The 23537-nt window shown below is 41.2% G+C and overlaps 2 protein-coding genes across 3 annotated transcripts in view; one reads left to right on the top strand and one right to left on the bottom strand.

The window, feature by feature from the left end:
* LOC108076523 (cyclic nucleotide-gated channel rod photoreceptor subunit alpha) overlaps positions 1 to 23537 on the bottom strand; it is a 63570-nt gene that overhangs the window by 32614 nt on the left and 7419 nt on the right. For both annotated transcript variants that reach the window (XM_070284319.1, XM_070284320.1), the window contains one exon: positions 5319 to 5649. In XM_070284319.1, the coding sequence (XP_070140420.1) occupies positions 5319 to 5538 (220 nt within the window). In that variant the 5' untranslated portion in view covers positions 5539 to 5649. The remainder of the gene's footprint in view (positions 1 to 5318; positions 5650 to 23537) is intronic.
* LOC108076214 (uncharacterized) lies at positions 13612 to 14323 on the top strand. The gene is made up of 2 exons (XM_017168954.3): positions 13612 to 13793; positions 13852 to 14323. Exons 1-2 carry the CDS (start codon positions 13743 to 13745, stop codon positions 14215 to 14217), a joined length of 417 nt encoding a protein of 138 aa, XP_017024443.1. The 5' UTR covers positions 13612 to 13742; the 3' UTR covers positions 14218 to 14323.

Genomic DNA, 23537 nt, shown 5'->3' with positions numbered 1-23537 from the left:
GTCCCTGTAGCAAAAGTTGCTAATTTATTGTGACAGTAAGCTACACTTTAATAAAGATTACATTACTTATAAAAATTAAAAATATTATGATTGGATTTTAAGCGCTTTTTTTATAGTTTTCAAATCGCAATTATCCCCATTTCTCTGTCTGCATAGATATTGTGCTGACTGAAAGCAGTAAAAAGCATATTTTTTGGCGCAAAGAAGGTCAAACATTAAAGAGATTTTCGGTTTGGCTCCTTGCACCGCTCCAGACCCGCTCCACTGGGCTATCCCTATCCTCGTCTGCGGTCACTGGCGCTGTTAATCCCCTGCAAGTTAATCCTGCCAACTGGCCCACATCCCGACAGGCGACATGCGAGTATGCGAGAGTTGCCGGGGACAGACCGAACTGACCGAATTATCAACGCTGCTGCGGAGTTGGCAAAAACATGAGTAGAACTCTGCCGCAGGCTTAGCCGCCAGAGCGAGGGCAAGGAGCTGCGGTTGAAAAATAATAGGTTTATGCTCTGTGAAATGGCAGAGGGCATGGGCAAGTGATTGATATGCCCGACATGTCGCCGCATGAACTCTGTCCTGCACTCACTCTCCGTCTTTCTCTCTGGGTGTCTGTCTCTCTGCCGACCAGAATCAAATTCATGGCCTTAAGTGCTTAATGTTTGATGTCTGCCACTCTGTGTGACTGTGGCTCTGTTTACTTGTGTGGTCCAACACTTTCATTTGCATTGAAAACGCCGACGACGAAGGGGAAAAGTTGGGCAAGCATTCTATTAAAGTTGCGCATTGGTGTGAATAAATCCAAAAAGAAAAAATAACTTAAATACTAAAATAAAAACATGTAATGGCTTTAAATATGTTGGGTAAACAAAGTTTTGCAAAATGTATCACTTGGCGTGTGACATGTATGGGTAACAGTGCGTATGAGTTATATGTCCCAAGAGGGTTATCACTCATACGCACGGTTGGCTGTTATAAACTATTTTATTTACAATCAGAAGAGGGTTTTTGTAAAAGATTTTTAACTACAACAAATTAGTTGGAGATAAAGTGAGCTTTTAATAAATTTGTCCTAAGTTTGTCCTTAAATTTCCTTAGAAATTTACCTTAAAAAGAAGTTTTTGCAACCATTTCACAAATAAAAGTAAAGTAGCCCATTTAAGTAACCACCCATTTAATCAGTCTGTGAAAGAACTATTTCCCCAAAGCCGCTGGGCACTCAACCTAAGTCGCACACGCTCCCAGCTGCAAATCATTTGCATATCTTCTTATCTGACCATTTCTAATGCCCTTTGTCTGCGTCATGCACACTCAAAGGGCTTGAAGATAACGTTGGTGGTAGATACTCGAAGGGAACTCGGCTCAATGGCCCTGCAAATGTGCAAAAGGGCGAAACGCTTTACTAGATGCTTTTCTCCCCCTCCTTTCCTTTTTTCTTTTTTTTTTGTCTGTGTTCGTGCTCCTTTTAATGCTGCACTTTAGTTGATAAGTCAACCATTCCAGCGACGGATTCAAGCGCTCTTCGGATGACACCTGGCTGTGTGCCAACTAATGCGGCTCCAGCTGATGCGGCTCCTGCTACCCAGCACTGGGAACGGAGCTCCTGCACCTGCATTTGTAATTGCATTACTGGCAACAAACATTGGCGCCGACCTTTAAGCCCCATTCTCCTCATACTCATACCCATTCCCGTTTCACAATCGTATTTTCATTCTCATTCCGCTCAAAGCAAATCCCCTTTCGCTGAAAGCGTGCTTGTGTGCCGCCAACTTTAAGTGGTCCTTTGTGCTGCACGCAGTGGCCTCTCCGATGCTAAAGTTGTACCGAGCACTTCGCGGCAACAATGTGGACAGCGCAGCGCAACGCGGCGTATACGCAACGTCGTACTGGATGGCAGCCATCGTGAATACCAATTAAAACGGCAAGCCGCGCAACAATGTGGCAACCTGAAGTGCCGGCAACTATTTTTGCATTCTCTGTGTTGCCAAATTCGAGACAAGCTGCCACCTCTCTGACTCTCTCTCTCACCGGTGAGTGCTTGTAGTTCAGAGTAATCCATACCCCTTCTTTGGGCTTTCATCTTAAAACCTGCCCCATCTAGGCCAAGCAATTGGTAAGCTAATACCCTTGCTGTAATCGAAACTTAACCACCCCTCGGGCAAATTGCTTTTATAATTGAAATACTCAAATTACATATGACCAGCAACTGCAGTTGGCCAATAAAAGTGCTGCACTGACAAGGAAACATGGGTTTTGAAGGGTCTAAAAATAAAAGTAATATGGGAAATTTATCATATAATATTGTACACTAGTATATCTTAACCAAAATAAGTATTTAAGGTTATTTTAACACCTTGTTAAATCATTTAAAATAGCAAGAGTTAGAAAAATAATTATTTTAACCAAAAGACAACAACTCCTAGCATTATCTTTAATTCTTTCTACATTTTCAAATATAAAAAGTAAACAGTTTCAGCTTTAAACCTTCTTAAATCTTTCCAAATAATTTTTCCCTGAAAAGTCTTGGAGACTTGCCTTTAATTACTATTTGTTTAACACGTTTTGTCTTTCAGAGCAAAGAATTTTAGCCAAAGTTAAATTGTCCGGCCAGCGAAGAAATTTCTTACTGCCAAAGTGGAGGGCTTAGAAGACAAAGAAAAAGTTGCAGCGGGAGCAACAGCAGCAGCAGCTCCGCCAGCCAGCAAAGGGATTAGTAGCAGAGCAACAGGAGCAGGCGGAGGCCACTGGAGAAGGACGCATAAATTCTAATTAAAATTTGTGTGCCAGGTGGTAAATAAAACTAATTATACATGCGCAATTTTGCCTGGTGCAAGTGCGACGGGATGCTTTAAAATTGTCGTCTACCCGCCGTAACTCTCTATCTTTCTCTTACTGCCACTCTGTCTCTCTCCTGTCTCTTTGTGTCCTGCCATAGAAGTGAACTCTGTTGGCAAATGGAAAAAGTTTTGCTGCGACTCAACTATGTCTGGCACTGAAGTCTTTTTCGGGTTTGAGTTTGGGCTAAAAGCAAAAATTCAACAAAATACAAAATGCGAAAAACCCAAAACGAAAAACGCAAAGCGAAAGCTGGAAAGAAAAACGAAACGAGAAAGTTTTGCTAAAACTTTTCACAGGGTGATTGGAGGGGAAAGGGGTGTGAGACACCCCCATTTCCCCCTCTTTGGAGGCCGGATGGCAAATCAATGATGCAGCTGCCATAAGATCCTCTAAGCTCAATTATTGCAGGACACAACACAACGCAGACACAGAGACACATAGTAGACAAAAGACAAAAGAGAAACAGAGCCAGAGTCTGGCCATTGTTGATGGCTATATCGTTTGGCAGTTTCCAGTTAAACGTGACTCGGACAAAGGCATTCCCCAGCTCACAAATAGCCAGTCGCAAAATCCACAAAAAAGGAGGAGTGAGATAGAATTGAATATGGCAAAAACGCTTTATCTTGCCGCCTAATAGATATATAAATGCAATTCCGTGCCATTGATCGATTCGCCAGCAAAAGTAGGCAACGAATTGTTCAGGCAAATTCAATTTTCCAAGCTTTTAGAGAGCATACACACACATAGATATCGATTCAACGAGGACCGTGTGCCATAGATTTTCTCACTTGTTCCCCATTTTTACAGCGTATTTTGCGTATAACTCAAATTTAATTTACTGATGCCAAAGCCCATGAGAAAAAAAAACGAAAAGGAAACTTTGATCAAAGCCCCCTGCCCTCCGTTCAAAATTGCTTTTGTCACACAAAACAAAGTATGTACTATATATTATATATACAGCAGGGCAATGTACTAAAAATTGTCGAAAGCATTTGCAATTGGCAGGGGGTTCAGGGGGGAGTGGGTATAAAAATATGACAAAAGTTGAGGAAAACTTTTCCTGCTCATGTTTTTCGTGTGCTTCGTTTGGGGGTCTATCATCTACATATATCCTACTTTTTGCCATGATTCTCCCTCAAAAGCGTTAAAGCCAACATTAAAGTCCTGGACATGGTAAAGGCCATAAATGTCAATTACAGTGTTGGCCAATAAACAAGAGAACTTGCCTCTAAATGCAGCATTAACTCCCATTAAATGCATTGCGAAAAGAACAGAGAGAGAGACTCGTGTAGAAAAAGCCAAAGTTTCATTGCCTGACAAATTGAAGGCAGTTTGCTAATGTCCTGGCAAATACAATGCGACAAGAGAACAGGATCGACCGAAATAAATCTACGCCCCGGGTTCCGTGTGCCATGTACCGTGTCCGTAACGAGCCAACGAGTGGCCCAAATACGGATTTATGCCCCGCTCAATGATAAATTGAATTTCACTCAAAATTAACTGTAAGCCGGGGAAAGGAACGTGCCGGGGCTAAGCGAGCAACACAAGAAGGAGCCTTGGATACCCAGAGACTTGGAGAGATGTCTGCAACATATGCGGCCTATAAAATGTGACAAGGAAACTAACGAAGGCCCCGACGCTCTTGCGGCTTTGGTTTTGGCGTTGGCTTTGGCTAAAACAACACACACACCACAGCTCGCATGTGTGCGACCGCAGCCTCTGAATGAAATTAGGCCAAAACCCGGCCAGCCACTTGGCTTGACAATTGCCTAAGCATATTTGTCATTTGATTGATTTATTCTGCAGGGCCAACAACAGCTGCCATTAGGTTGGCCAAGATTGTTTGTTATTTGTTTGTCTTCGCCGTTCTCCTCGGCTAAGGCGCTTTTGTCAAATCAAATCTTCATCGCTTTCATTAGGGCCACAGATTTCCATAATTTAGCAGGGTCCCCAGCACTGAATCTACATTTGTCTACTGACTTTTTCCTGGATGTGTGTGTGAGTGTGCAGAGAGCCCATAAAAAGTGGCGGAAACCCCTAAGTGTCTTGGCGGTTTTTCGCTGAATACTTAATGTGTATACCGAGGAAGGCTCTGAATCAATAAGTTTGGTACTAAACTTAATGTAAAAAACAAGTTTAAGAGCGAAGATTGAACTCTAAAGAAAGTTTTTTGAAATATTCCCATATATATTTCCAATTATGCCAAGGTAAACTCTAGTTAATCTTTAAATACAATTAAAAAAGCTTTAACTTCCCCCCCTTTGAGCCCTCTGTGTGAATGAGATGAATAAAACGCTTCTACCGGCATGCAGGTCAGGTTGATTAGGGGGTTTTCACAAAGGTTTTCACACACAAGTGTTTGAAGGCAGTGGTGGTGGTGGGTCTACATTCTTTGGTGGCGTTACTTAACTGCAGTTCAGGTGCTAGATTTCTCAGGGAGTTGGATACAGGGGACTGGGTACTGGGGAACGGGTGGCACTCACCTGTTGAGTAGCGCGGCAGTGGCGCATCGCCGGTGGCAATGCAGCCGCCATAGGAGAAGTGGTGACTGCTGGATCCGGTGCCTGAGACCACCGCTATTTCGTCCAGCTCATGGCCGGGCGAAGTGCCGGCGGATACCAGGCGGGTGGATGAGGTCGCCGAGTTGCCCTGCGAATTCTTTCGTCCACGTAGCGAGAGCACCAGCCTTTTGGCTGTGGACATGCCCCCGACTTGCGATCCTGGCTCTAGGTCTTCGGCTCCTGCTACTGCTTCTGCTTTTGCTCCTGTTCCTGCCTCTGCTTCTGCTCCTCGTGCTCTTCTCCACTTTCGCTCCTGCAATGGAAAAATTGTAAAATGTTAAATGGAAACGCGAAACTTTTTCAATATTCCCATGGTGCTGGCGAGCAGCAAGTCTGCTGCCTTCGCTATTTATTTCGTTAATAATTTAGAACAGAGCTTCAAAAGATATGATAATTTCTTTGGAGCAGCGGCAAGACACGAAAGGGGGGGGTAGGGGAGTGGGAGGAGCTTGGAATTTTCATTTTCATGCTTTGCCAGCTCAAGACAGCGTCACAGACACTGGGAGCGAGCTTCTTAAATTATGCAAATGCTTGCAATCAAGGCTAAAGAAATGCCACAGAACAACACAAAAAAAGGACGAAGAACGAGACAAAAAAAAAAAAGAAAGGAAAATAAAAGAACAGCGCACAAAATGATTGCGACATGGAAAATATGAATGGAGATATTAGCATATGAAGGGGATAGAGTAATGACGCTGCGTTTAATGGCTTAAACATGAAACTAAAATCCCTTGAAAAGAGCGTTTACTATTGATTTTAGCGTCAGTCAAAAATGTCATAAAATTGTGTCAAGTTGGTGGGAAAACTCTGAATTGATTGAAGAAGATTTTGAGCTTGTCTTAGTCACGTTTTCCTTGTGGCTTACCATTAATAATATCTCAAAAAATTTTTATTATTATTTTTAAAGCAATTTGGATAAATTTCTATAAAGCCTTGTAAAAACTAAAAGTAGAACAAACCCCCTTGCTTTATGAAGGTAATGTTTAATGTTAATCTATCTTCAGGAAAGATATTTACTTAAACTTTAACTAATGAGACCAAAGATCCCACTAAAAGTCCTTGTTGCGCTATGACTCTTTAGATTTTTATTTTTTTTTGTTCCCCAGGATTTAAGCCTAAAGCCGCTTAGCCAAAGGGAAACAAGCCAAAAGCAAATGATAGACACGAACACGAAACCCCAAAGCATACATACACACACCGAAAACCAGGGGCCCAGACCCTTCCTTCCGTCGTCCTTCGTCCTTTTCCTTATCATTTTAATATTTAATAAGCAGTGCGCAGAAGGGAAGTGGGAAAAAAGCGAATGAAATGAGGGGAACTCAACTCAACTCAACAGCGACTCTAAATATTCAGTTGAGTGTAAACTTGATAAGTTGTGTCTCTGGCAAATGTACAGCATATGTTGGCTTCGCATGGGGGGCTGGGTTGGAGCGGAGTGGTGTGGCATGGAGTGGAGTGGGTAATGCATATTATTCTATTCCGATATTTACATATTATGCCACTTTAAATGCCTCTGCTGGCTTTAAACTCTTTTGGTAAATGCCATTTGACTGGGCGTATACGTAATATCCCCCAACACACAAAAAAAGAACCCCCGAACAGTTACACACATTCAACTTTCCTTTTTTTTTTTTTTTGGATACGTGACGAATAACAAATTTGTGGGATTTTGCAGCATTTTGATTGAATCTTGTCGTCGCTGCGGGAAAACTCGGAGGAAATTGGTTGGCGGTGGGGGGGAACGGGAACGAGATCCAAATACAAATATGATTTATGAGCCGCAGCCGCCTGCAAGCCAATCGCATATGGAGGCAGGCGGTGACTATAACTGCAGATGTTGCACAAACACACAAGCTAGAAAAATTGGAATCGTACGAGGGAAGCAGCTTAAGAACTTGTGCTTGACTTATTGCACATCCGGTTCCATATCCATGATTATGTAAAGGCGATCAACAATAATGGCACGACCCAAGGGAGAAAATCGAAGAAAAATTATTTGGAAGTATAAATCTTGGCTGAAAGTCAGTGATAAATTATATAATTCTGTATATTTCTGTATTAAAAATCAATACCATTATCTTGCTTATTTTAATTTTTAAATTTTAATTACTAATTTTATAACAACTACATCTTCTCCCTCATAAACTTTTCAATCACAAATTTCGACATACATCCTGATGATAATTCAATGTGTTATATTTTTGCATATCAACTCCCAAAAGAACCCATTAAACATTCGTTTCCAATGTTTTTCCACCAAGCCATGATTACATAAAGGCGATCAAAATTATTAGCACGAATATCCAATAAAAGCCTGTGGGGAAAAGGTGGTAAAAATATCCTGGCAGCCATCCAGTTTTCCGCTTTCCTTGGGCCAAGCCCAAAAGGCAATCAAGTGTTGCCAAAACCTACGTAAACATGGAAATTGCCTGGGAAACCCAGACTCAAAAACTTGCAAACCCCCGAAAAAAAAAGAAAAAGAGAGAAAATTTTATGACAGGCAAATCGGGAAAAGGAAAAGGTGGCAACGGACGAGGGGCTGACAGCGGCGGGACGCTGGGAGATCTCGGGCAATTGTTTGCATTGTGCAAGTGTCAACAGCATTTGCAATTCCGTTGCAATTTTTAGCATCTTCGTCGGGGCTTTGGATGTAAAGTAACCCGAAGCGTGGAGTAAAAATTGCATTTCCCACACCTCGCCTCACGTGCCTCGTTCTCTTCTTTCTCGTTTGCCACAAAAAATGGTAATTCGCAGCTATCGAAGGTGGAAAAACAGTTCGCATCGTATTCCCAGTGAAAGTTTAGCCAATATTTTTACAAGCCACCTCTGCTATGCATATGGACTTTATAAATATAATATGTATATAGGTATAGCAATTGAAAATGCATATATCTGCACAAATACGAATCCAATTTTCGTGTCAAAATTGTTTTTGCTAGCCGCTCCTAAGCCTGACAGCATTTAATTGCTTTTCCTGCGATTTGAGCTGCATCAGCGTAAAAAAACGAGCTTTTGTTTTTAGCTAATTAATGCAAACCCCCTCGATCCTTTCTCTATCTGAAATAATTCCCTTAAAAACAACCAAGAACTCCAGCCATTTGTCCAGCTCGCATTGCAAAAGACGGACAGCTTCATGCATAAAAAATTACTTGCCATCAATCTCGTGGACAAAAAAAAAAACAAACATTTGCAGGACACAACCGAGAACTGGCAAAAAAGGCTACTAATTAGAGGCAAGAGTCGAGATACTGGGTGAGCACAAACCCCAAGCTTTTCTGCAAAAAAAGCGCCTCTATGTGGCTTCGTTCCAAGCTGATTCTAAAAGTGATTATATACCCCACCCGTCAAGGGCATATTCCATCTGATTAAGCCAAGTGCGCATTTGTCACACGAATGTGACAGCATCCGGAAAAGGGGGAAGCTGTGATGGTGGGAAATGCTGACAAGTTGATGGAACACGATCTGGCGCTGACCACATTTGACGCCCCTAATTACGCATTTTCCTGGTCAAAATAGAAAGCCGGAGAGAGCAAATCTAATTCGTGGAAAAGAAGCACCGTTTTCCCTGCTTGCTGAAGCGCTAATTAAAGGGCTAAGCCACTGAGGTTGGGTTTATAGATGCAAAACAACAACAGAACTTAGTTCTTGTGTCTATTTTTGCTTAAAGTAAAAAGTAAAATTTAAAAAAATTAAGGAAACCTAAAGCAGTAGTGCTCATACGGGTTGAGTATCTCCGCTGCGGTACCCCTGCTTTTTATAATCTTACAAAAATGCAAATATTTGTATTATATATATTTTAAAAATTTATATAAATAAACCAACCGCAAAATTATCCTTATTTTACGTTCGAAAAACCATACTCGGAGTTCAAAACAAGTCAAACGAAAACATGCTGGCCAACAACATACCGTAAATTGACGCCTCTGGCAAGTATCAGGGTTAAATAAAGTTGAAAATCGCATTTAATGCAAAAGTAAATAACGCTTGCCAATAACTACCCATCCCCAACCTCCATTCATATTGTGCTAAATTCCGTTTCGGCCTCCCTCCCTCCCTTTGGCCTGCGTCATCGATATCGTGACCCCCTCGAGCGACCTCATTGCAGCCCCATTTGTGCAATTATATCAGCCTCGACTCGTTGCCACATTTTCCATGCAAATTAATGCAGCTGCCGCCTGCCTGCCTGCCTCCTTCTGCTCCTCGCCGAGTTTATTCGGTCTGTGTTTCTTTTATTTTTATCCATGTGTTATTATTGCGCTTTAATCTTATATCGATTCCAATTTTATGTCGTTATTGTATGCAATTATCATTGGCGCATCCCTTGTTGTTGCCGCAAAATATATAATTGAGCAATTTAATACGAAATTTAGCGATTTTCGAAATGAGTATTGCGGTTGTTGCACCAATATTTAATTGTTGTTAAGCTTTGTGTATTTTGTTAATTCTATTACAACAACGGCCCCGCTGTGGCCTGGGGCTACAAACTTTCGCCCACTTCCTGTCTCTCCTGTCTCCTCTCTCCCGCTAAGAATAACAGCTAAAATAACAAATAAACAAGGCGAGAGGCGAAAGCAAGCAACCCCAACTACTACCCAGTGAATCCACCTTCCCTTTGTGGATGCCGTACATCTTCCCCTGCATCTTGGCAACCGGGCAAACGTGGCGCACGAACTGCAATTTATAACTGTACATACGTGAGCAGTAAGCCAGCGGCGAAATCCAGCGCCACCCAACCCTAAAACCAGCCCCTTTCTGAGGCCAGCGATGGGAGGTTCCTAGATGGTTGTATCTAGATATTGTAGGTCTGTTGGTTGCATTTAGTACTTCCTAACCAAAATTCACTTCGCATCCAATAGATTTCATCGATTCGGAAGATTTAAGTTGGATAAATCTCTAGAGATTTTCAAACGGTTTTATTTTTAAGTCTACCATTTGTTTAAATTAGTTCTGAAAGCCATAGTTTTGTTAAGTAAATTTTCAAGTTTTGAGCTTTGACAATCACATTAAAATGCCTATAAATAATACTGTTAAAATTCAGTTAATAATAGCATACTTTTCATAGTATTTAAAGCAGATTTTAAAACATGACAAGTGTATTCTGGCATTTCCTTTTCCTATTTAATGATTTTAAACACCTTAATTATATTTAAAAATAAAACTTCTCCAGCATTATATAACCTTTAACTTTGATTTAAAAAAGATCATATCATCGTTCTATTTTTTTCTTTCTGGAAAACATGTTATACCCTACCGGGGTTAAAATGGTATTTTTCCCACCACTGGCTGACTGAGACCCTGTGGCACATAAACATTTTGTTAGCTGCGCTTTAGTTCGGACCAACGCTGCTGCCTTTGCCTTTGTGCAAGGTGCCCGCATCCGTGGCATCCATCCTGCAGTTTTCCCCTTCCGCATCCACGTATCTTTATCCCCAGACCTATACTCATCCCCCCAAAAACCCACCCAATCCGCAATGATGGCGCTACAGTTTTTGTGATTCGACAGAGCGCATATAAACAAAAGGGTCGCGGCGTTTCGTGCGAAAAGCGGGCAAAAAAAAAAGAAAATAACAACAAAAACAAAAGGAAAAGAAAAACAAAATGAAAATGAAAAACAACTTGGAGTAAAGAAAGGGAACACAAATGCCAGGTTTGTGTGTGTATGAGGGGGAAGGCTTCACATTCAGATGCAGCTTCAGCTAAAGCTACAGCTTCAATGGCAGTTGTAGTTGTACGCTGAAAGAAAATACTAGGCTTCACAGTTGAATTTCCAGTTTATTTGTACTTAAAACAGTTTATTTTTAGTCCTTGAACTAAAAATGATTGGTAGTAAAAGGGGTTTTTCTTTAATTGAAAATTTTAAAGTCTCTCACTCAAACTTCAATATTTTTACAGTGTTCTTTAATCCGCAACTACATTTAATTTCCTGCCAATTTATTCGCTGAGTGCACATGTAGTTGAAGCTGCTGTGTTACCGGAGTCCTGCAACAAATTTGCTGGCACAGCAGGCGAAAATATGTGCCAGCGCAGCAGCCACGAAAGGAGCCATGGCGGGGTTTCATGAAAGGATATTTCACTTTATTGGCAAAGTCGAAGATGGAATGCGCTTATAGTCGCAGTCGGTATACGGGCGAGGGCCCAGCAGCGACAGCTACAAGTTATTGCCACGCCGGCATGCAACTTCGGCCGGGATCGGGGTTTATCGCCAGCGAGCCATGGAACTTACCGGAGCTCTAATGCATGTGTGACTTGTACAGCAGCGGTTAAAACTTTAGCACTAAAGGTTATTTTCATTCCAGCTTTATAAATATTGCTGTATTCCTTGAAAGTGGCTGTCTCTTCGAACTATTCTTGTGGCCCCAACTGTGCAGACTCTTGTGCCCTACGAAAAGGGTGCTGAATGGGCCCACGGGAGTTGGCAGTGCGAAAGTGCCAGCCAGACACATCCGTCAGCTACCTGTGCCACCTCGGCAATCGTCAATCTTTTGGACGGCCTTCACTGCCGCCTTTGAGTGAGTGGCAGGCCACCTTTATCCGGATCCTCCGGCTCAGCATCCTCAGTCTCATCCTTTTTGGGCCTCCCCATGTGCTTGACTTTAATTAAGCGTCCCATTTGCCCAGAAATTGCATCTGCAGCAGGTACACACAATTCGCTGGGGAAATATTTGCATTCCATGTATCCAAGCACCATCGGTCTAAGCGTTCGCGGTGCTCGAAAGCCTTTGGGCTTAGGGCTTTAGACCAAAGCTCAGATTGAAATTTGGAGTGGTGGAATTTTGGGGGCCTGAGGTTGCCAGTCGCTCCTTGGACCCTTGACAATTGCCGGGCTTAATTGGATGCAAAATTAACTGTTAAGGCATTTAGTGTTTGCTAGGCAAGGGGAGGATGAGAAGGAGGTTGGTGCTGCTGCTGCTGACTGCGGCTTAGGTGTCATCACGGCCGACTGTCCTTGGCTTGCCGCAATGCCACGGGATAGACAAGCCGCAGAAAGCATACTCAAACTTGACCAACATTTAATGAATACTTAATTGAATGAATTATCCATTGATAAAGTTGCTTAAACTTGTTGAAGCAGAGAGACTGGTTTTGGTAAGTAAAAATAAGTTTATATATTAAGGGGAAGTGGTATGTGGATAAGTTTTAGTATTTACTTTAATTAACCTTAAATCCATTTTGTTTCTAGTTAGAAACTACTTAAAATCCCTCTTTCTTGGCTTATGGGAGATATGTCTTATGCTTGATAAAATGGTTTTCCCATAAATCCCACCCACACTATGGGGTCTTAAAAATTCAATTAAGTTGCGTTGTGGAATGCCACATTCACCTCTCTCTCTCCTCAGTGTCGCTCTTGTTGCAAGCTTATAGCCCTGACAGTTGTCCCCTCTTGCCCCTCGTAGCCATACCATTCTGCCTGCTGCCAAAACATGCGTGTCAAAACAATTGTCATTCATTTTGCTCTTGGTTTCGCTCAATCTCTATCTCTATCTAGCTGGAAATTCACTTCGCAGCAACACAACACACACACACACACACTTTGCCCCACAGTCTCCCTTGCAATTATGGCCCAGTGACATGTGTTAACAGTAGGTCTCCCTTGCTTATGTCTGCCCCATTCCTTTCCCCTTCCTGCTCCCTATTCGAGCTCAACATTTCCGCCAGATATTTTTGCCCATTTCCTGCAGCCTTTCAGCCTGAAATCAATATGGTATGGAAGGGGGGAAGAGAGGGAGGGGTTAGTCCTGCCATCAGCGCCTTGATTACTGCTGTCATATTATTTTCACACTTGAAATGCTGCCGCCCGACTTGGCGCTCTCACATATCACCGCCATATATATATATAAATCGATCTGGCAGTCGCTCTTGGTCATTATCAATGCTGGCCATTATGTGACACTTGGCTGTCACTTTACATGCTGCGAGTCCTTGTGCCTGGCCGCTCTAATATCCCGACATCCTTTCGACTGTCAGTGCAGTCAGTCCTCTTCCCCCTTCACTCGTAATTGATGCTGCCAAAAGGATGATGGTGGTTCTATATATAGTAACAAGTTAAACAAGAATAAAAGGCTTTTGCTAAAGCAGCTGTCCCTTCCTACAAGAAATTATATATTGTGAAAAGAGTTTGAGGTAAAATTGGTTTTAGTTTTAGAATTTTATAAATATCAAGAACGCTTTTCATTTATTTTCTCTCTCTCTAATAGCATTCCAAATAATGTCTCCCTAACTCGAACAATCATTTGTAAACAATATTTCCTTAGCATTGTAGGCTATGCCTATACATTCATTACCTGCTATCCCCCCTATACACATCAAAAGTCAACAATAACTTTCACTTTACTTCCTAAATACAGGATGAGGTTGCCCCTAGATCCGGTTATTTTACTTGTTATTTGCGGCGCTCTGGTAAGTGATGTAGGATTAATAAAAACCTTAATAATAACGGGCCAAATTCAAATCATAGCTGCCATTAGAAATAGTGGCCAGAAGCCTACCGCCCGCTATTGTAGAGACAACTCCGGCTATTGAAGAGACAACTTCTGCCATTCCATTGCAGCCTCAACACATTAGCCGTTCGAAACGGGCAATTCCCTCGATTCCAATGGATTTCCACACAAAGCACTTGCCATGCGATATGGACCTGAGAGGCGGCCAAAGCTATATGTCCGCCTTCCCCAATCAGTGCGTTTGGGCCTACAACAATCGCTACAGGAGTGAAGACAACTATGCCATCTATAAGACCTATCAATTGGAGTCATTCTTTTTCGGCCAGTATCATGAGCGCCTAAAGCGCTACGAAGTGGAGCCCCATAGCTACGATTACAATTAAAAGGTTCAGTAATCGTACAACAAAAAATTAATCATTTCAAAATTTTAATTATGGACTTACAAGTTACAAATATATTGTGGAATGATCTCTTTCGTTAGATATTGGACATTTCTCTCTCTCTTTTCTGGTTGGGTAAAGACAAGCCTTCGATAATCGAAAATAATATTGGTATAATCGATATAACTATAACTGTGGGTTAATCCTATGCAGATAATATATAATATATATATAAATATATCGGCGTTTGAATATCAGATGGAGCTTAATCGATCCTTTTTGCGTCGTTTCCCATCTGCCTAAATATATAGCCAATATATTTCAAAGTAGTTTATGAAAAACATTGAAAATAGAATCACATAGGCATAGCATTCACCAATGAAATGGAAATCCACACACTATTCCTGCTTATAATACTACAAATTGTGAGTATTTAGCCTTCTTGTATATATCGACGGATAATATAAAAGGAAGCATTACAGGTGTACAGATCTGGCGATGCCAAACCTCATTCGGTCCAGCACCTTCTTACTCCTGTCCAGATCGACAGAAGTAACTTTACGAACAATGCTAACATTAAAAATTTCCCGAACAATGATCAAATCCAAAGAAGTAACACCACGAAAAATGAGTCAGTGGATGCCTTAGAAAAGAATACGTTGCTCAGCGAACTTCCAAACGTTTTAAATTATTCAATTACGCATATTCCGCGGGAAAAGCGCGAAATTAGGTTAAAAGACATTGATTTGATGTTGGTGCACCATCCATGCGAATTGGACATTGGAAAGCATCAAATGCATAAAATTCCAAGCCCTTGTCGTATTTCGTACCGTAGTCGATACATTTCGGAGGATCATTTCAAATCATATCGACTATACCAACTGGAGGGCTTTACGTTTGGCCAGCATTATGAGCGCTTTAGGCGATATGAAACGGAACAGCACACCTTTGAGTACAGAGGTACTGATATGTTTAATGGTTAAAGGTCGACAATATTCTGTTAGTGCCAAATAAATTGAGTTGTTAACATTTAAAACATTTAAAAATTGAAGTTTTCGATGAAAAACCTTGTCAGTTTTTGTCGTTTACTTGTACCAAATCATTTATGAACTTCCTCCGACCCCAAGACGCTTTTCCTGAGCATCTTCTCGCGCATTTTTGACAGGCATATCGCAAACTGATTTCATTGCAAGCGGAAATTTGATATTTTAGAAAAGCTTTCTCGCTGTTTGTCCTGGCGAAACAGGAAGGGGAAAAATGTGTGTAGAAGCTGCTGTTTAATTTCCCACGGCTTGGGCGTGTGTTTGATCAAAGAGCTCTTTGGAAAACATTTCAAAATTCGATAATTATGAGCACATTTATCATGGATTTGGTTTTAATTGCGGCCCCCGTTCATTTACATTGATGAAACACAATCAATCAATTTCATTCATTTCGGCAAAAAGCAAATAAGGTGCAACGCCTTAAGTGAATTGGATGGCGTGTGTTTGTTGGGTCTCCGATTTTTATCTCCCAATTTCATTCCCGGATAGCATTTGTGTGTAATTTGTAATTTTGCGGATCATCAATCAGCTGTCGTCGGCTGTCGAGCTGCGATTTGTTTCAGCGGAAGGAGGACCGGAGCAAGGACAGGGGCGGAGGCTCGGCTCTTGTTTCACTTTGATTTATCGATGACTTGGCGAAACACAAAAGTTTTCCTTTTAATTACACAGACTCAGCAGGAGAACTTGTTCTATCTGGGGCCCTGGATTAAGTTTTTCATTGTCCTTTCATTATAATTAACAACCGCAGGACCACATCCCTTGTGTCTACAGTTATTTATGTTTGACTTTTAACTACTTATACAATATCGGGTTGGCTGCAAAAATTTCCTGTATATTTGCTAATTTTCTGTTAGTAAATTGTTCTAAATTATTTAGGGAATAAAAAACTACATAAAATATTACGTTTCCTTGATCTGCAGCTTAAAGTTCACAGTTTCCTGTACTCCAAATGCATATATTAAAAATTAAATAGATTTCTCAATGCAAAAGCTTCACTCTCTGTGCTGTCTGTGAATTTTGGTCTGGGAAACTAACGAATAAACGAGTTTTGCCGTTTCACTTTTTCTGATTGAATTAAATTTCAAGTCGGCAGCAAACCCCACCTCAGCCCAAGTTGTGTACCACCTCGGGGTAAGGAGGCGACAACCAACTGTGTTTTTTAATTAATTTTAAATTACAAAATCAAGTGCTGGCTGGCCAGACAGAAAACTAAAACAAAGAAAAAATAACCGAAAAGCATCCAAGTTGATGAAAATTGCTAGTGGAAAATATGATGAATTCCTTGTGCAAATATTTTTTGTATCATTAAAATTTAAGAGAATTTCTTTTTCCCTAGCTCATGGTGGAAATTTCTATGCCGAAAAGCTTTTCTCCCTCGCTTTTTTGCTTTATGGCCAAAACAGCATTTTGCTTTGCTTTGCTTTCTGCCAAGGAGCTTTATTTATTTATTTCCGGAAACGTGCCCTTGAGATTAAAGTATTGCCACCCCCCGTCCACCTTGCTCGGCCATCTGTATGTAACTATGTACAGGGTACAAGTACATATATATGCAAACAGAGATACACATCTGTATCTGTGTGTTGTTCATTTGTTCATTAGGTTCCTTCGCGCCATCCTGCCTCTCCGGCTCAAAATCGAGCTACAGCTCCACCTCCTTTTCCTCCTGCTCCTCGTCTTCCATTCCTTATGCCCATTTCTCGCGCGTGTCTGGGTGTTTGGTCAGAGTTGTTCAAAGTTTTCACACCCACACCGTCCATTCCCCCGCTTGGTCACGCCCCTTAAGAGTGTCCTAGGCGATGGGGGTTTGCTTTACTCAATACACTTGGAATTATGTCCAGCATTTATGTATTTTGTTTTTGAAACTAAAATTAAAACGAATTTAAGGACTCTTTATGTAAACTTTAAAAGTATAACAAATATTCATAACCTGTAAAGTACAAAAGCTCTTTATAAATAAACTTAAATTTAATCATTTTAGCTTGAATTGATAGAAACAAAAGTTGTAATTGTAGTAAATATTAATACACTTTTCTTAAATGCTATTCTCCCATATTTATAATGAACTATGATTATGGTAAAAAATACATCGAATCTTTTTAAAAATGTTCTGGTAAATGCCATGAAATTTTTTCGAGTACACTCTTTTGACCATTTGTGCGCCTCTAATGAAAACACAATAAAAATTTTGCGCTTTTCTGCCTTCCCAAGTGGCTGTGAAATTTTTGATGAGTTTGTCAGCTTGTGGGAATTGCGCCAATCGCTCTGCCAGTCACTGCTGTCGCCAGGCAAATACTTATTAAGCGAACTGTGTGCGCGCCATGCCGCTCCTCCGCTCCTCTTAGAATTTAGTTCAATGTAATTAAGCTTCTGCTCCTTGGGAGCGAAGGTCAAAGTGCGCTTCGTCCCCGTGCTGGAAAATTGTCTACTGCGCGATAATTATTCGATGACCGACTGACGGCCGAGATGACAATTTTCCAAAGGCCGGAGAAGCGGCTGGGATAGCCATAATTCAATTAGTCCCAAAGCAAATTCCCCCCGCCTATCTGTGGGGGAAAAAAGTCAATAAACAACTTCATCTTCGTCTGAAGTTTGCGCTCGGCGTCAAAAGTTTCCAACTTTCCATTCTGTTGATGGCCAATTAGTTCATATTGCCTTTATATACACGTGTAGATCTGAAGCAGCATGAATGTCAAGCAGCAATTGTTACCAATCAAATCAATCACCTGGACTTTGGCCGGAGTATACATACTATATTCAGTTGTTTATATGCTTTTGGCAATATAAAATTCAGTTCACTTCACCAGCTAGCCCGCTGTTATCCTTAATCCTTCGCTGTTTTTTCTTTTTTTTGCTCCTCCGCTTTTGAAACTGACACGTTGCCGCTCTGAGGCGCAAATCTCATTTCCCTTGTGGCGGCGGGAGGCACTGAGAAAAAAAATTTATCATAACACCGTCCTTTTCTCGCTCAGCTTTTCGTTGTTTTTTTTTCTTTTTTTTTTTTTTTTGGTAACCCAATTTGATGGCCAGTGCTCCGCTGCTTTGGCTCTCTGCTTACGTCACAGCTTCGCACCTCGCACAACTGGCTTTCTGTGTCACAGACACACGCACACAGAGCGACGCACACTCTCAGAGGGACATACACATTCTCATACAGTTGTGTGCAAAATATTAGGGGAATTTGTTTGATGTTGAAATTAAGTGTTTTCAAATCACTTCAAAAGGCTCTTAAAAGTATGCAATAAAAAATGTAAGATAAAAATTTAGCTTTTTCTGATATAATTCCTTTTTTTTTTGCAGATTTATATTTTCCATTTAATTACAAAAATATGTATTATTATAAAAAGCGGGGATGCAAATATATATAGAAATAAGTGTTTTTAAATCACTGAAAGATGTGTCTAAAAGTATGCAATAAAAAAGTAAGATATGCAGTGAAAAATTTGTCTTTATTTTATATTTAATTCTTTTCTTCTTTGGCAGAATTATATTTTCCATTAATATCTAAGAATATATATTAAGCTGGGAATTATAGCTGAAGCTAAATTTTTAGAATGAAGATATAGAAATCTATAAAAACTAACAATTCCCCTACATCCAGCATCTGTAAACTTACAAAAGCCACAGCAAGTAGGTATGGTCAAGTTATAAAACAAATGTAAATTGTTTTGGCTACCAGGCTACTGCCTCTCTTATGGCCCTTCAAGTTCCCCAAAGACCGACAGACAAATGGAAATGACCACATCTTAGTTGTCTGTTAAGTGCTAAACTACTTTGTTCACCACAGCTGTAGACACCCGCAGAGAGGAGGCGGCGGCTCTACATTATGGCCAAAAAGTGGACGAAACAAACCAACAAAATGCCATTGGAATGGGAGGCATAAAAAATGGTAACAAAATTACATACATCAAAGGTGTTTTTTTGCTTTTTTCCTTCTCGTATATGAATATACGAGTGAGTGTGTGGACGTGAAAGGGAGTCGGGGAGATGCGGGATGTTGTTTAAGGGTTGCTGCGGGCCATGTTGCCGGCCCGGTCGCTCGTTGCCTTTACTGATTGTTGTTGTTGCTGCCGCTGACCAATGGTCCATGTAATTTTTTGGCAAGCATCTCTTCGCATATCAGCGCACTTGTGAACCTTTTTTGGAGATGGGTCGTGAAATATGCGCCCCTTTGCCCGTCGATTGCTTTTCCATGTTACCTTTCCTTCAACCTCAGCCTCGCCCTGGCCCGCCCCCTCTACGGGGCTCGTATCTCATCCACATTTATGATGAATGTGTGCGGGTCCCCATTTCTGTTTTTTCTGGCCAAATAAACTTGGCAAATATGCGGCCTTAGTTTAAAGCCAAAGCACGCGCCGATTGACATCATTAAGCCTGGCCCAGCCAGCAGCTAGTTGCGGCACTAAATCATGGTTCCGGCCTTTCCAAAAAAAGAGATATATACATACATATATATGACAAAAAAAGTGAATGCACAACTAAATGAATGGCACACATGGGAAAGCGTGTATACAGGAGCCGGGGCGGGAAATGAAAAGAGTTTTGATTTATGCAAACAGTTCAACAGAGATAACAAAGGCGAAAGAGTTGGGCAGAAAGCATAAAATTACCCTGTTTGAACGGGAAATCCGGTGTAAGAATTTTCAGGGCAACAAAAAAAAGCTTATTTTCGATTTATTTCCGGTTGTATAGGTCATCAAATTACAAATGATAATTACAAGTCCAGGGAATTGCTCCCAAGTATACTATTTTTAAAAGCCTTGGTTTAATTTCCGGTTCAACTTGGTATGCTTTTCCCCTAGTATAAAGATTTTTCATTAAATATTCCCCTGATTGAAGTTCAAAGCCACCTTGTAGGAAAATGACCAAATATTAAAGGGGAAATGTATATGAAAACTGAGACCAAGCGGAACTCAATCAAGCTGTTAAGCGAATATCCATGTTTATGCGTCTCCAGATGCTCTCAGATTGCACAGAATGGATCTATAAACAAGCCCTACCACCAGTTAGGCTGTAAAGTTGATAAAACCAAAACCCAAAATACGTTCCCCAAGCATCCAGCTGATGCTCCCCACAAATTCAGACTCTGCGTGTGTGTGTGTGTGTGCCTGTGCTGGATTCTTCTCGCCTTGTTTGCACTTGGTTATTGATAGTGCTTCAATCTGAGGAAATAATAAATAAATGAGCCTAACGTCACGGCTCATGTCGTTGGCCCACCTACGTATTCTCACCACCAGTACTTTCACCCCTCAAATACGCACACCCAGGCACACTTAAACACACACGAGCTCCACCATCACTCGCACACATACACTCACACTCACCCCAAAAACGGACTCATTCACTCAGGACATTTCCTCTTCTGACGCTGCTACTGCTGCTCCTGTTTTCCATTTTCATTCTCTTGGCTCTCGGCTCTGGGCTCCCCCGTCAGTTTCTCAATTTCCCCCGGAGCTGCCAACATTTTTCACATCTCGGCAGTACATGCACTGAGAGAAACTCCAATAATTGGAAGGCAAAGCAATCAGTATACATTTTTCTTGATTTATTTTATTTTTTAAAACTTGTAAAACTTTTTCATTTGATTATTAAATCTCTTCTTTATTATTCTTCTATTTTTATTTGTTTTATTTCTGTGTTTATTTTTTTTGCTCCTTGTGTGTTGGTTTGCTTGCTGCTCGCTGTTCTCGGTACCGTACATGTGTGCGTGCTTGTGACGTATACGCAACGTGTGCCATATTTTTACATGGCCGTCGGGCAACAACAACTGCGACAACGGGCCGCCTGCAACTGACAGGCCGCACTGCCTATGACGACTGCCATGGGCCAGTGTTTCCTTCAGTTATTTAGCGCGCCTCGCAGCGGTCTGTCCGCCGCCGACCTCCCGACCATCGTTATGCCATTGCTTTTCCGCTGTTCGCACACAAAGAGCAAATTGTTTTAATACAACGACATGTACACTTTCTCCACGCCCACTGACCCCCTCCCCTTCTTTACTGACATCTCAATTTGTTGGCATTGTTGTGCAGTTTGCTTGGGAGCGCGCTTACAAGTTTCTTATTGCAATGCAAATTAACATTTTTTTTACCCAGACTCTGAATATACTATGTATGTAGTATGTATATCCATACCATGCATACAAGCACTTGTATGAAATTTCATTAACATTGCGCATACGCCCCATCGTCGGCGCGGTCATTAAGTAATCCGTTTCATTCGGGGGCTGCCGCATGGCACCTGTCCATAAAATGCATTAATCAACTGTCTGGCAATTTACTTCTCACATACAAAGGCTGGCAAATTAAGCGTTGGCAAAAATTTCATCTGACACAGCATGGATATAGTATATATATGCACAAAGGGAATGAGGCTCATTCAATGAGCAGAGTAATAGCATTTAATGACATTTATATATGTGAAGCTGAAAATTGAGGCGGAAAATGGGTGACAATGAGTCCGATGAAAGTTAAGATACTGCACACAGATCAGGCATGTTCGTGTGTATATCGTTTATAAATATTTACCTATAAAGCCTTTCAACCTACAACAACTTTCGGTATTCATGGATTTTATTATAATACGCCGAGACAGCCGTTTGCATCAATATCATCGTCGTCGGCCTGCTGTCAATTTGCTTTTTGGCAGTTCGACTGCCATTTTATCGTTGTTCGTATGAGCGCACTTCAAAAATGTTTATTTCTATCAGCTAAAAGGAAATATTTTCCGACATTTTAATATTTTGTTTTTATTATAGTGCCACACACACATACACACGGCCACCCTTCACACGCAGATGCTTTTAAATATTTCAGGCATATGTAATGCCTTAAAATTCGGCATCGATCCCCGTGATGCTGCTGCTGCTGGGCCAGACAGTTTGTTTTGGCTGTCATTGCTTTTAAAAACTTTATGACACGGCCAAAAATTTGGGAATTTTCATGCAGATATGTTAAGTAGGGTGTACCAGTGTCAATTTGAATTTCAAAATTTAAAAAGAAGAAGTTTTATATATTTATAATGAAAAATAGTGAAAGATTTAGTTTAAATTACTATTTATTCTTATCCCTCTTTGTTCCTTGCTTTAAAGCTTTCATATTTATTTAGAAAACATACACCCTAATATTTACACAAAGGTATGCTGCATATTGCCAATGGGTATTTGTGTTGTAAATTACGAAACGCATATCGAGTGAAAAGTGTCAGAGTCAAAGTTGGAGTAAGGTCAAGTTTTTGGGTTCTCGTTCTCGTTCGATATCTGGGATGCTGTCTGCCAATCACAGACGTATGGGTGTATGTGTGTGTGTGTGTTGTGGGCGAGTGAGTGTCCTTTGCTATCTGACATATACTTTTTCCTGTGGTCCTGGCAGCTGCTGCTGCTGCTGCTGCTGATTTTATGCTTTCCTCCCACTTCATAGGCGGTGTCGATGTCGTAGCGTCGTAGAATCGTCGCCGTCGCATTGCACATAAAACATTTTTATTGCTCATTTAGATATTTATGCGCAGTTTTATTATAATGAAAATTGTGCGTATGCGTGCGGTTTTTATTGTGATTGCATTGAGGCCAACGAAACCAGCCAGTTTCCAAAGTTTAGTCCAGGACCCACAGTGGCTTGTGTGCGTCACACAGCTGCCGAGAGTTGGAAAGTCGGAAAAGCAGAAAGCCAGAAAAACTGAGAGGTAGAGAGGCAGAGAGCACAGAGGAAAGACTCTTGGCTCTCCTCTATCTACATCAGCACTAACACACACACACACACAACATACAAGCATTTTAGCCAGCTTCAGAGTTTTTCAAACTTTCAAAGTGCACGTGATTTGATTTGTTTCCCCTCCCCTCCAACAACCCTCCGCGACGATGCTGGAGGTCGGTGTTCGGAGCTCAATTTTACGCAGCTTTTGCTTTTTGCATTTTATGCGTTTTTGCCTTTTTTACGAGCCTCACGTCGACCGCAAACAAATTCAAATGGCAATGGGAATGTCGGTCGCAATCGCAATCGCAAACGCAAATGGCAAATGTCGCAAAACGAATCGCGATCTGGCGGCGAGTCGAAAGCCGAGTCTGATAAGTGCCCGCCAAAGTAGGCAACAATTTTTTCATTGCTTCCTGAGCCGCTGACATCGTTCCTCTCGCAATATATATACCATTTAATTGCAAATTTATGCGTGTGTGTGAGAGAAAGCGGGGAGAAATTAATGACCGAAACTGCGTAACGAGCTTTTCTGAAAAAAAAATAAACAAAAAATGTGCCCCAAGATTGGCAGAAGAATATTGTTGGGTCCATTAAT

This window comes from Drosophila kikkawai, chromosome 2R (assembly GCF_030179895.1).
Source record: "Drosophila kikkawai strain 14028-0561.14 chromosome 2R, DkikHiC1v2, whole genome shotgun sequence".
In the NCBI taxonomy this organism is placed as follows: Eukaryota; Metazoa; Arthropoda; class Insecta; order Diptera; family Drosophilidae; genus Drosophila; species Drosophila kikkawai.
Note: the sequence above shows the minus strand (reverse complement) of the source record. Positions and strands in the feature narration are given on the sequence as shown.